Source organism: Trachypithecus francoisi, unplaced genomic scaffold (assembly GCF_009764315.1).
Source record: "Trachypithecus francoisi isolate TF-2019V2 unplaced genomic scaffold, Tfra_2.0 Lachesis_group13, whole genome shotgun sequence".
NCBI classification, from domain to species: Eukaryota; Metazoa; Chordata; class Mammalia; order Primates; family Cercopithecidae; genus Trachypithecus; species Trachypithecus francoisi.
The window spans coordinates 49,659,475-49,674,227 of NW_022681458.1; the positions used below are offsets into that span (position 1 = coordinate 49,659,475).

The window sequence follows — 14,753 nt, forward strand, 5'->3', positions numbered from 1 at the left end:
AATGAGAATCTCTGAGTTGCAACCCAACCATCTGGGTTTTTTAAGTATTCCACAGAAGATTTTGATCTGCATCTAGAATTTGAAATCCAGGACTTGAAAGCCAGAAGTTAATGCTGGACAGTATTTATTTGATTACAACTTCTCAGAAACTTTGTTAAGGAATTGATATGCATTTAGTGACTACAGTCTTGAGTCATTATCTCCATTTTCACAGGTGAGGATTCTAAAGCTTGGGAAAGTGAAGTAGCCCAGTGCCATCCAGCTAGTAAATAAGCCTCATTAAATACAAGTCTATCTAATACCAAGTTCCAACCTGTAGTCACATTCTCCATCTGCTTTTATTATAATTAGACATTATTTCAATATGTGGCCATCAGTCTCTTTCCCAGCAATAGTTCCCTCTCTTCAAAATGTGATTCTGTTTTTTGAAAGTTCTGGGACCACCCAGGGCAAAAGTTTCGCAGCTCAGTTTTCCTTTGATTGGCTATTTGTTGTCCTAATCTATTTCTGATCAGTAAGGCCCAGTATTCCCAAGACGTTCCCATGTAATGGGCCAACTTCTATGTTTTGCATCCTTATAAAGAGATCGATACTAATGGCAACTAAGCTTTTTCCACGTGCAAGATAAGCCTAGCCACCCTGGAAAACCTGAGTGCCGTCCTGGGTAATGCTTCTGGAGAATGGCATTATTCATTCCTCCTAGATTTCAAAACTAAAAGGATTACCCACTCTAAGTTTTAAAAAGAAACAAAAAAAAAGTCACCTGAGACCTCAGTAATGACATGGGAGACTTACTAGCCTTGCCGGTCAATGCTTTTCTACCCTTTGAATAGAGGGTTTAATTTTTCGATGCATTTTCACATCTTTTACCTCATTTTTTTCTCTCACAACTCAGTCATTCCTGCACTGCAGTTTCCTTACAGATAAAATACTCATAATCAAGTTCCATCAAAAGGAGTGATGTGAGAGTTAATGAGTAAATGGGCTTAAAGTATCATAAGCATCTCGAATGAAAAGTACACACTGTTTTTACTGTTATTAATATAATGCAGTTCATCCATTACGGATCTGACAGGGAGCACAGACAGCAGCTCTGACCTCATTTACTGGCCAGGCCAGAGAGGGTCTGCATAATGGCCCCAGAGAAAGACACCCTCAAGAGAAACAAAAAAACCACAGTCAAGGTCCAAAACAACCCAGAAAGCCATCCTCACTGCAGTGCATTTGGGTGCTTTGAAACTAACTAGGAATATTGTGTGGTCAAAATACGGAATGGACAGGAGTCAAGGACCTTGGGAGAGGAATAAGTGACAGCCATGTTTAATAGATGAAACAAAATCTAGTGAAATTAGAGGGCAGCCACAAACCAGACACATGAATAAGTAATTTGCTAGCTACCAGGTTCTGCATTCTCACACTCTGGCAGAGGACAAGGCACTTCTAAATACACAGAGAAGCTTATTTAACTCATTGCAGGTCATCCTTGGAAGAGCAATTTCAAGTGAGGCAGGGAATTAAATTAATGTCAAACCCCCTGAAAATATTGATGAGATAGTTATAAATGTATATGAGTGGTCTTAAATGCTACCTTTTACTGCTATAGTTTAGGTTCCTTACTCCATCAAGTGGTCTTTAAAAATTATTTCCTATTTCTCTTCTATCTTATAATTCAGAGAGCTAAGGTTTTCAGTCAATGTTAATTTTCTTTGAAGGATTTTCAGAGGGTAGTATTACTACATACAGACCCCTGAAATTATTATTTTCGAGTAAGGCTGATTCTTTTTCTTTGTAGCCTAAAAGAAAAGAGATCTATGTAATCGCAGTGTCAAAATGTCAAAAGACTGAGATAGGTTGAAAAAAAGAAGAAAAGAAAAGAAAACACAAAAAACCTTAAAGGCATTCATGCAGTCCTCAGCTTTACAAATCCTTGGCTCACATAAAATACTTGTGACATGCTATAATTAACTAGTTACTCGTCTCGGAATGAATAATAATGCAATTATTTGCCAAAAGCAGTGAAGGGATAGTTTCTGTTTTCAAAAATGTGTGCTTTTCATTTCTGTAGAAAGAAAAACCCTTGATTAATTTACATATGCTGCTAAAGTGACCTGCGGTTTCACCATTACATTATATGATAATTGCTACCTTTTTTCTTTTTTCTTTTTTAATCTTTAAAATGTATTTTTAATTATTTATTTATTTAGAGACAGGGACTCACTATTTTGCCCAGGCTGCTCTCAAACTCCTAACCTCAAGTGATCCTTCTCCCTCAGCCGCCTGAGTGGCTGGGACTACAGACATACACCGCTGCACCTGGCTCTTCTGTCACCTTTTTATCAGAGCCTTATGTTTTTCAGTGGTTTAATGTAGCAATAAACTGACAAGTTGCTATCATGTTCAAATTATATTGGTGCCTGAAACTGTACCCAAATACCACAAACGAGAAGTAGTAGCCTGCCTGGTGAAAACATTTTCTTGTCCCAGTTGGACTTTGATGCCATCGAGATTACTAACTGCTTGTTCCCTGTTTCCTTTGTCTGTGGAAACACAAATAAAAGGAGAACAGTGAGCCTTAGTTCTTCAAGAACCACCTCTCCTTTGGAGACCCCACATCTGCCAAGTAGCACAAAGTTATCTCTCCTAGGTGTTAATATATAACACACAGTTAATATACAACACAATGAATATTTTCAACTCCTTCAACACCATCCGCCATTCTCTCAGTAATTTATTCAACAACCATCTATTGAAGATGTTTTTAATGCACTGTACTAGGTACCAGGATGTCAAAGGTAAGTAAAACACCTTGCCCTTGAGAAGGTTTCAGAAAGGTAGAGGTATAAACAAGTAAACAGGCACATTACCAATGCAGTAAATGCACCATGGAGGTGAGTGTGAACCCTCCACCCTCCACACCCCACACACACACATTTTTTCACTCACATAAACACACAAAACCCCCTCTACCCCATGAATCTAAACTTCCCAAAATGTCTCTTTGAAAGTTTTGAAGCAGACACTTGGAAAAAAATTAATGCTAAAACCCTCTAATTTTGTAATTTCAGTAGAGTCCATTGAGCTCTACATTTGTGTGTGTGTGTGTGTGTGTATTTGTGTGTAAATATTCGTTTTCATGTGGATCTTTATATAGCATTTTATTTAAGGATAAAATATTTTGAGCAACTGATGCTTTAGATAGTCAGGTTAATCTAACACCCATAAAATTAGTTACTAACTCTAAAACCAGGTTTTAGTTTGCAATATCTTAAAACTTAACATTCACTGATATATCCCAGTGATACACAAAAAGTCTGGATTGCTTGTTTAAGAAGACAAGGACCAAGAGTCAATATGATTTAAATTCATAAAATCATGATAGCTATTCCAACAGCAGACATAGCCTTGTTTTTCAAATCCTACTTACTCAAAGGATTCCTTTAATCGGTGAATGATAGGAATTTGGGTCTGTGATAGGAGTTTGGGTCCGTCTTTCCTTGTACTTTCAGTATGTAGAACAGGGCAGGCTCTGGCATCAGACTGCCTAGATTTTAATTTAGGTTCTTCCATTTGCAAGCTGTGAGATTTCTCCAAGTCTCAATTTTCTTATCTGTAAGATGGGCATAGTAATAGTAACTTTTAGAATAGCAACCTTTCTTTAAGAATGTAAAATTGTTAGTGTGTTCATTCATTTCGTTTAGCTATCTATTCAATATGTAGTTATTGAAAGTTTCATGTGTGCAAGGTTTTGGGCCCATTGGGGAATGCAAAGATAATTCAATCACTGCAAATAGAGATCAGGATGGACTTGGAGTTTCAGACTGTGGTCCTGGAATCCTGCATGTTTTTCTAATTGAGTAAGCTTAATAGACATAGATAGATGGAATATAGTAAATAATGATTATGTAATCAGAATTTACTGGTCTTTTGGAAACATAGAAATGGTAGGTCCTTGTTAATCCAGTCACAACATTTCCTTTTCCCCAAGCTTCATCGTTTTTGTGTTTTGTTTTGTTTTGTTTTGTTTTGTTTTTGAAACAGAGTCCCATTCTGTTGCCCAGGCTGGAGTGTAATGGCGGGATCTCAGCTCACTGCAACCTCCACCTCTCCCATTCAAGTGATTCTCCTGCCTCAGCCTCTGAGTAGCTGGAATCACAGGTGCCCACCAGCACATCTGGCTAATTTTTGTATTTTTAGTAAAGTCGGTGTTTCACCGTATTGGCCAGGCTGGTCTCGAACTCCTGACCTCAGGTGATCTGCCCACCTTGGCCTCCCAGGGTGCTGGGATTACAGGCATGAGCCACCATGCCTGGCCAGCTTATTGTTTTCAAGCCATTTTAGAAAATCTTTGAATTTTCTTCCACTTATTCACAAAAAGAAAAATATTCTCCATAGATTTCCAATTTCCAATGATTGCTGAGAGCCATATGAAGTATTTTTAAAATGTACTCTTGCATTTATTTAATATATGCAAGTATATAGAGTAGGGAGCCACAATCATGGCAGAAAGTGAAAGGCGTGGCAGCAGACAAGAGAAGAGAGCTTGTGTAGGGAAATTTCCCTTTATGAAACCATCAGATCTCTTGAGACTTATTCACTATCATGAGAACAGCAAGGGAAATACCTGCCCCCATGATTCAATTGTCTCCTACCAGGTCGCTACCACAACACATAGGAATTATGGGAACTACAATTCAAGATGCAATTTGGGTGAGGACACAGCCAAACCGTATCACCATATCTATTCCTTTTGCACCCTTTTGTCATGCTATCAAATGGGTTTCTGAACTGCCAATTAGTTTTTGTCTATATATATATATATATTTAGAAATGTACTATATGTATATACATATATATATATATTTCTGAATTTCTTTGGAGTTGATTTGGAGATACCTTCAAAGCCCTGATATCTTCTGTAATTTACCATTTAGGTAGACAAATGACAGAACATACCTTTCTCTCTGTTTTTCTCTTGCTAACAAACAACTTTATAGAAGACCTTGAAGGAGATAATTCCTAGAGTCTAACACAACAACAAACAGTCAGAATCTAAACTGGTTTGAAGGCAAAAGAAGCTACCTTTTTAAAAATGCAAATGTCAACCTCCCCACTCCTTTTTTATTTAATGTAATGATTAAGGCTTGGCCTACAAAGTCACTTATCCACATCCACTCTGTAAGAACCAGAAGCTCTTTGAACACATAGGCAGCTCCTGATCTCAGGTTTTCAGATGCCAAGAATCAGTTGAGGTAGCAATGTCATGTTCCAGTAGCTTGTGATCACATGGCAACATCAAAGCTGAGGTAGGAATACCACTCCTCAATGAGTTAAGTGTTTAGAGATGGTTGCCATCTGTTCTAGCTGTTTGTTCCTAAATAGGTAAATGTAAAAATAACCAGGCATTCCTACAGAAATTATCTTACAAAAAAAAAAAAAGTTCATTAGCACATTTTCTGCCAGCATTTTTAAACAGCAACCTAGGTAATTCTGACACAGATGGTCTAAGGGCTACACTCTGAGATGCACTGGTGTGTAGACAAACCCTCTCTCCCTCAATCAACAGACTGATCAAGCAGTGATTCCCAGGAATTGAGTCTGGTGCCAGGATGACTACTGAAGAATATAGAATGTTAGAAGCTACCCCAGATTTACTGGAGCCCAGAAATCTGCTTATGAATCCGTATACTTAAAAGTTCTCCAGGAGACTGTAATAACACAGTCTGTGATATTAGAGAGAAGGGGTTGGGTTTTAGCTTACTAAATCTATGAGTGGGTCCTTATTCCACAATTTACCAGTGTCTAACCTTATGTGATATCTTTGGTCTGTGAAACAGCTGTTGTGAGGATGAAATAAAGCAATACATGTTGAGAGTCTAGCATGTAGTAACCTGCTTGCCATTGTGTGCCTAGCTCTCAGTAAGATATACAGAAGTAAAAATATATGCTTCATGACTTTGAGAAACATATAATCTATTTATAAAACAACATAAATATTAATAAAAATTTGAAATATGAGTTTATATTCTAAAGCTGTAACATGGTTGTACACACACACCAAAAAACACACAATACCCAATATTCAGAATAATACAATAGAGAAGTATAATGACATGGGAACAATCATGTAAAATTGTCTTTAAAATGTTTAATTCTTCTTTAGGTAACCTAATTCTCATTAAATCACCGAATTTTTATTTAGATTATAGAAAAATATTAACATCATGAGTGGCAATCAACTTGTATTTATTATTTGATTATTGAAAATGAGGGGTAGAAAAATAGCACTGTATACCTGGGAAGGGGTTTCATAGGATATGCCTAAAGGGGCCCAAGACAACCCTGAAATTTTATACAGAAGCGTTGTTTATATGAATATGGATATTTCTGGGAAGAGATCTATAGCTTTCATTTTTCCGAAGGGTTTTGTGGCCCCCCCAAAATGTTAAGGACAACTGAAGATTATCATTTAGTACATTTTATGTGCATCTTTATTTATGCCAAAGAAATATAACTCCTGATTGCATGCCTAATAATTTACTTGTTTGCTTTCTCTGAACTGTCCTCTGAGTCAGTTTTCCACAAGCTTTAACCAGTCAAATATCCCAAAAAAAGAAGAAAGAGTAAGATTCAATTTAAGAAAACTCTAAAGCAGAGTTTCGTGACTACCTCAGCCTATTCCTATTCTGCAGATATCAGCATGGAAATTTATGTACATGTTTTTAAAGTTCCAGGGCAGAGATTAACTCATGATCATTTTTGAGTTTTTCCTTTTCATTTTGTATCCATTGCTCAGTTTGAATTATTTTCTATTAGTTCTGTATTTCTTTTCTTCTCAGGTAGAAAAGTGAAGGAACTTCCCTGGAAGGATACAATTCAATTTTGCCAACTTGCATTTTGTCAACTTAGCAATTCTTTCATTTGTGTTTTATTTATAATGTGGTAACAACACTATTGATATTACATGTTTTTATTTCTCTGGTTTTTTTAGGTGTGTGTGTAATATTGACTGTTCTCAAACCAACTTCAATCCCCTCTGCGCTTCTGATGGGAAATCTTATGATAATGCATGTCAAATCAAAGAAGCATCGTGTCAGAAACAGGAGAAAATTGAAGTCATGTCTTTGGGTCGATGTCAAGGTAATGTTCATACCAAAATTCATTTCAAAGAATGTTTTTAGTCTTTGTGCAAAAATGAAAAGTGAAGAAAGCTCCTTATTAGGCAGCTATTCTATTTCCAAAATGCAGTTCTTATTTACAATGGATCGTAGAGTCTACTGTAGCATTTTTGTCAATTATAGGATTTTGAGGGGCTCTCAGCAACCATCCAGATCTGTCTCTATACAATGGAACTGTATTGTCACAATGCCATAAACACAGAAGCTAATATTCACAAGATAGCAGACAATTTTCTTGCAAAGGGAAAAAAGAATGTCAAAGACATTTTTAAAACGAATCTAAGAATTTATTAGACATCCTTGAAACTAAAAGCAAATCACTTCATTTTTATGTATTGATTCAGTACAAATATTTAAAATGCATTTTTAAAAGCAAAAGGTACTAGAATGTTCTATTTTCTTTCTTGTTCAGAAACAAGCATTTTCTTCGTTTTTGATTTGCTACTCCTTTACCCAATTTTTCTCAGTTATAATTATGAATCTTCTTCTTTTCTCAAACTTTAGAAAGCTCTCTTCATTTTACTATTTGCTCTCAAACAGAAATTGACATTGTAAATCTGTCTTAGTATACAGCTTGCTTAGAACTCCAGTTGTAAAAATTCCTTAATTGCAATGAAGATATTGTTGGAGGAAATATATAAGTTTCATATTAGATATTTAGGAAACAGTTAATCAATGTGTATTGTTAATTTTTTAACACAGATAACACAACTACAACTACTAAGTCTGAAGATGGGCATTATGCAAGAACAGATTATGCAGGTACCCAATATTTTCTTCTACAAAATGTGAGCTCTTCTATTAAAAGAGAGTCCTGGGAAATGGTTGTTTACCACTTACTCCAAAGTGAAACTTGCAAGACTTCTAACATGTGCTAGTCTTCTCTTGCCTAGTTCAAGCTTTCATTAGGCAAGAGTAATTTTTTGTTCAAGCAAAGAAGACATACTTTTTTTGCCAGAGTTAAAGCAATTGTCAAAAATGTCACTAAGACATAATTAGCTTGTTTTGACTGTGCAAATGGTACAAATAACAAAACATTCATCAAATTAATAGCATCAGTGGAAATCAATGCAATTTTTGGCAATATATTGTAATAAATGCAAGTGTTCTTGTTTAAATTTTCGTAAAGGTCAACAATGAAAAATTTGCTAGTCTCTAAAAAGCTAGAAAGGACAGCTACAAATAGTAATGCAGGTTGTCTTATTCAGATGCAAAGTTAAAAATGTATATATAGTTTTTTTAATAGTAAATTTCTTTAGCTTATTTTGAAACTAAAATGTAGTTTCTCAGACATGCAAAATTATAAAGCACCTTATATAAAAATATAAATCATATTTAGCAATTATTTCACTTTGAAGAATGTCTCTAGCTAATCTAACTTTTCTAGAGTAAGAAATAATTCATGTGTATGCAACTGAAATTTTAACAGATACTTAAATTTTATAGAAATTTGGGATAAAATATATAAATAATATTATATAGGTTGATAATGATATGTGAAGTTTTTAGGCAGAGCTTTTCAATTAGATATTAAGCAATCATAACTAGATTTATGGCAAATATTCAATCAAAAAGAGTAGTTTCTTATCTTTTAAAATATTTACTACCATCTATTCTTTCTTTCTGAAATTTTGTTTTCTTTAACAACAGGATAAATGTCTATGACACTGAAAACAAAATAGTTAATATGCTTATAGACATCTGAAATCTCTTAGAATTTGGAAATAAAAGATATTTTAAACATTTCCCACCTTTTATCTTAATGTTTTTTCAATATGTAGATGGAATTTTTATGTGCTATAAGACAAATTATCATGGACAATTATACATGGAAAAACATTGGCTCTACTATTATATAGCCATTCCCAAAGTGTCCAGGAGAGATATTTACAGATGTTCCTTGAAAAGAATAGTTCAGTGGTCTATAAGTTTGGAAGAGCTCATATAAACAAATGGATTTTCTACCCAGAACTTCTCACAGCTCTTTTGTTCATTATAAAATATTTAAGAGACATGCATCTTTTATTTACTTATTTTACTTTTTGTTGTGGAGAATTTCAAATAAAGGTAAAATACACAAATGTAGGCTCTATAGCATACTGAACCCACAAGTACTCATCATTCAAGCCCAGTAACACCAACCTGTGGCTAACCCATCCCTGTCCTCACCCCTATCCTTTTCCTCTATTTTCATAATATGTGGAAGCAAATCCTGGAAATTTCATCATTTCATTCACAAATAGCATGCATCTTCAAAAAAAATCATTAGCATGCATCTTTAAAAAAATCAATAATTTTTTAACAAAATTACAATACTATAATCATATCTAATAAGATTCTAAATAATTCCTTATAATACACAGCTTTTAACAAAGTTGTTTGATAACACATTTTTGCAGCATGTTTTGCAGTATTAATGTTTCCAAGAATGTACGTTGTGATATGCTGATGCACAGAAATATTATTAAAAATAATAAAAGATAATAATGAAAAATCAAAGTCTGAGGCTACTTGTATATGTTTTAAATTTTAAATGAAAACAAATTTAAATTGTTTATATTTTTATAAACAATTATTATATTTTGATGATATTATAAACCACTGCTACTAACTGCAATTAAAATACTTTTATTCCTACTTTGCAAACTAATTCATTTGGAAAAATCTTCAAAAATGTAGAATTTATGCATATCTTCTTTAGTGAACCATCCGTCTTTGTACTCATTGAAAAATCAAGCCTCTCCCTGAGAATTTTGTTCCTGAAACAAAGAACTCTTCAAGTTGATCTGTGTCACTATACAAATATATATGCATTTATAAAATTGTTCCCATAAATATCATGAGAGATTCTACTGGTCTCTCAAAGTCATTTATATTGCATGTTTAACATTTTGCGCATTTCAAAGAGATTTGATCATTGAATTTTTATTCCAAAAAGTATTTATATATGGATTTGGTTTTAAACAGATTATCTCTAATATTGAGTGTCACTGTTCTTAATTAGCATGTTTTTCCTATCTTATTGCTTTATTGGGTACGGAAGAAAAAAATACATTTTTAATACATGCAAATTAAAATTCTTCTGTCACTCAGTGTAGCCCAGGATCTTCTAGTTTGATGTCAGATTTATCCTGAAAATGCTAAAGAAAGACTTTTAAGATAAAAGTAAATTTTAAAAATACATGTTTGTTGAAATCCAAGTTTAAGACAGGAACAAAGATAATGTCAATTGAAGCTTGTAATTCCTGGTTAAACACTGATTGCATACTTCAAGATTCTCAAAACATTTATTTTAGATACATTTATCTTCATTAATGGTTTCATTAGAATACAATATACACCCTCTTTAGAAATCATTTAAGTAATAGTCATGTTCCTCAACATTTCCAAGCTTCCGATAGTATTTAGTTTCCTGAATTTGGGAACACGAACTTTGGAAAAAACTAAAAGGAACCAAATAGAGAGTCTATGTGTCATTGTCCTCTTAATTTCTATTTCACATGCTAAAATCTGTCCAAGGAGGGAAAACAGGAACTGTGTGAGTCCTATCCCTCAAAGTTTGCTGTGTGCTCACAGCTCATTTAATGTCACAGCCACTTCCCGTGTTAGACACACATTCACGGACTCCCCCACCAGAGGGAAGTAAGGATCTAACACACTCTTATTTTTGCCTTATATGTCATTAATACTATAGATTAAAAACCCTTACTTATCTCTCCCAGTTTTTTGTTTGAGCCTACTTTAAGAGTCATTAATACAGGAACACATGTTTCTGATTAGAAAATGGAGATCTTCTTGAAAGAAGCCTAAATCTTAAAATAAATTAATTGTATCTCATTTTTAATATCAGTTAAAAGAGATCCCAGCAAAGATCAGCAGGAGGTGAATTACTAAAACGTGCAAAAAATGCAAATGAAGGGAGCAATGCCTTCAACAAGACTAATATGTACAGTGTACTAGAGTGTGGCAGACTTGCTCAGAGAATGAATTCCATGGTCCTCAAAGGCACATAAATGTAGTCGGCACCAGGAAACCAAAGAATTTGCTCAATCATCCCTGCCAGTATTACTTTCTGGTTGCATCTGATTTGGGTCTCTATTCTACCCTCTGTCCTTTAATGAGACCCAAGGTATTACTGAGTTTTGAATAAAGGGCTTTGGATCTCTTCATTTCAAAGCCCAGTGACAGGATACCTGTCAAATGAGCTGAACAGGCCATTTAATGTTATTCTCCCTTCATCACTATAAGACTTGGGCTTAGATTTAAGTCTGTCTGTACACCCACAGAAAGATTCAGGGAACACAGATTTTACAAACCCATGAAGCTAGGACTTTCCAGGCTTTTCATTGTTTTAAATTGCTAAAATTAAACTGTCCTTTGGGAAGTTTTTAAATAGCAAATGTTTTACACCTCTTGAAATTTGCAACATTTTCTTTCATATATATGTGTATATATGTGTGTGTGTATATATATACCCCTCATGTCTTCTAATGAAAAAAAATGAAGTTCAACTATTTGTTTTTCTTTATCCAGTATATATATGTATATTTTCTGATTGTGTTTTCTGTCTAAAACTTTGTTCATGCTTCAAAAAAAAGGGCTATATTTTTTCCAGTAAAAGTGTACTTAATTTTATAAGTTGTTAGATACTTTATAAAATGAAGTCAGATGATATTGGTTTTAATTATCTAGAAAATAAAGTGTTTTTTATTTTATGACATCCTGTACTAGTTTTCAGAGTTTGCAGTGTTTTATAACTAAAATACATTTATATTTTTCTTCCATATTGTTTAAATTGAAATTGTTTAAATAGAAATTGAAAACATGAAATCAGAATTGTTAAAGAAAATAAATATACCAGCAACATAGACTATTACAGTTACTGCATTTAGCTCTAAGTTTCTTTGCAACCAATACAAAAGAAGAAATTATGGTTGAATCAGGCCGGGTGCTGGTGGCTCAAGCCTGTAATCCCAGCACTTTGGGAGGCTGAGACGGGTGGATCACGAGGTCAGGAGATCGAGACCATCCTGGCTAACATGGTGAAACCCCATCTCTGCTAAAAAATACAAAAAAATTAGCCGGGCGAGGTGGCAGGCGCCTGTAGTCCCAGCTACTTGGGAGGCTGAGGTAGGAGAATGGCATAAACCCGGGAGGCAGAGCTGCAGTGAGCTGAGATCCGGCCACTGCACTCCAGCCTGGGCGACAGAGCGAGACTCCGTCTCAAAAAAAAAAAGAAATTATGATTGAATCAATTCATTCAGCAAATATTTGCAGAGTCACTGCAATATGCAAGCCCCTGTCCTGGGGTTTACAAAGGTGAACAAATCAACATAGGTATCTGCTAAATGAAACTTAGATCTTTATTGTCTGATAAAAAAGAAACAAAAAATAAGTTCAGAGATGAAAGACAAAGTTTCTCTATGCTAAATTATAAAGGAACTATTTAGCATAGATCTTTCTACAAGGCATCACCAAAAAACGTAAAATGAATAAAATCTTCAACAATGATTTTTACAAAATATGCCAAGAGGCTCTCCGTATGGCTGGGAATTTTTAAAATCAATTTTTGACAACATCCTAGAGCATAGAATTAAAATATGTATAACTCAAGGACAGTGTTTCTATGACAGACTAAAGTAATGACTTTCATTTATGGGTATTTCTAAATTGGAAAAAATAAATAAATTACAGAGGAAATGGCTTTGAGGAGGAGCATGTTTAGCTTATTTTCCTCATGTATACATAGGTTAAACAGGAACAGGAGTAACGTTAAGATAAAGACTATGCTGGATTATAGTATGTATGTGGGGAGAAGATATTTCCCCTGCTTTTAGTAGCTGTTCATGAAAAACGTTAAGTCCTGGATTTCATGTCCTCAGAAGGGAGACAGGGCCTCCCTAGCTCTGAGTCTAGCTACAGGCCTGCGTCGACTTCCTGTGTTTACTTGTTGAACATTATACTGTGGCAATTCATTATTTCTTGTAATATTTATTTTTAGGAAAATTTCCATTCCTTATCTTCAAGCAATAATTTATACATTAATCTCAGGTCTGAAATATGGAAGAAAGAAATCAGAAAAAGTTAAGCGAAATTCTATCCATCCTATTAGTAATATTCCATCAACCCATTTTTCCACATTAAGAGGGAGCTGACCTCTGGAAAGGGTATCTAGATAGTTTAAGTGAGTTGTCCTAATAATTGTTCTCTGTAGAAACCACTGCAATTTACAAAGCCTTTTCATATATACTGTCTCCTTCAGTCTTCACAACGGACATGTGAAAGAGATACTACATGCTTTTGACAGGTGAGATTTGAGGTTCAGGGAGATTAAGTAAAAAGAGTATGTGATAGAACTAAGGTTAAAACCAACATTGCTAATTCCAGAATCCAGCAAGTGTGAGGACCAGGGACGAAGTGTCACTACCTAACAAGTTCCAGCTTTGGGACCGACTCTGCACCCTGAGGGTTCATCATTTGGCAGTTCCAGACCCAAAAATATTTCATCATGATGTTACGTTTTGTGAGATGCTCAAAAGAGTTACTCAAGTCTATATATTCTACACATCCTATAAGTGATATAATGTTTGCTTTTAAATTTTTCCTTGTTCTATTTCCTATTTTTCCACATAGAGAAGAGAAAACAAGAGGAAAGTGTTTGCTACCGAGTAATCCTGCTTTAATAAAAAATAAATAAATAAAAATTAAAAAAAAAATAAAAAATTTTAGCCATATTTGATATATCATAGATTTACTAAGATTCACTCACATTGCTTCATGTGTTCTATGTCAACCCAGTAAAGCACTAAGGGTACAAATACTAGAGGAAATAAAATTGAGTCTCAAAGAAGCTAAGTGGCTGAGCTGGAACGGGACACAGCATTTTGACATATTTACTACACCCTTGCTTGCTTGATTTACCTAATATTTGCCTTGATTATGCCTCAACTCTACATATACAGGCATGAATATCAAATGATTTCATATCATATTTATAACATGAATTAATTCAGTCATGTGGCAAAAACCTACACTTAAAATGGAAGCTTTTTCCATTTGCTCATGAACACAAGGAGCACTTCACCAGAAACCATGTTTTGTCTGGGCCAATAATTTGATCTGTAGGAAATAAATAAATAAATAGCAGCAAATGCGGACAGCAGCTTGTAGCACAAATATTGGTATCAACAGTGAAATAAATAAAAATGTTTGCCCAGGCTATTACAGTGCCACCAGACTAGCCTAGAATATTTAAGCCTAGGAAATGAATTAAGATGTCAAGATTTTTTCAAGATTTCTGAGGGAAAGTGTCTCATTGCAAGTATTTTCCCCTCTGGGATTTACATTAGAGTGCTGCAAAATTCATAAAGCTTTCTATGAACTCTAACTCACAATTTTTCCTGCTCTCTTGAACTTCTGTGCTTTCGTTGTTTTCCCCGTAAAATCATGTAGCCAGTCATCTGTAATATTATGTTATGTTCATGGTTATAGATAAACACAGAAATGGTATTTGCAATACAGATGAAGATTTTCCACTGAAGAGTTGCCTTGGGCCCTGGTAGACACTCTGGAAAACTT

The 14,753-nt window shown here is 34.5% G+C and overlaps 1 protein-coding gene across 1 annotated transcript in view; it reads left to right on the top strand.

The window, feature by feature from the left end:
• TMEFF2 (transmembrane protein with EGF like and two follistatin like domains 2) overlaps positions 1 to 14,753 on the top strand; it is a 245,391-nt gene that overhangs the window by 188,069 nt on the left and 42,569 nt on the right. The window contains exons 6-7 of the mRNA XM_033230800.1: positions 6,989 to 7,137; positions 7,878 to 7,937. Of these exons, the coding sequence (XP_033086691.1) occupies positions 6,989 to 7,137; positions 7,878 to 7,937 (209 nt within the window). The remainder of the gene's footprint in view (positions 1 to 6,988; positions 7,138 to 7,877; positions 7,938 to 14,753) is intronic.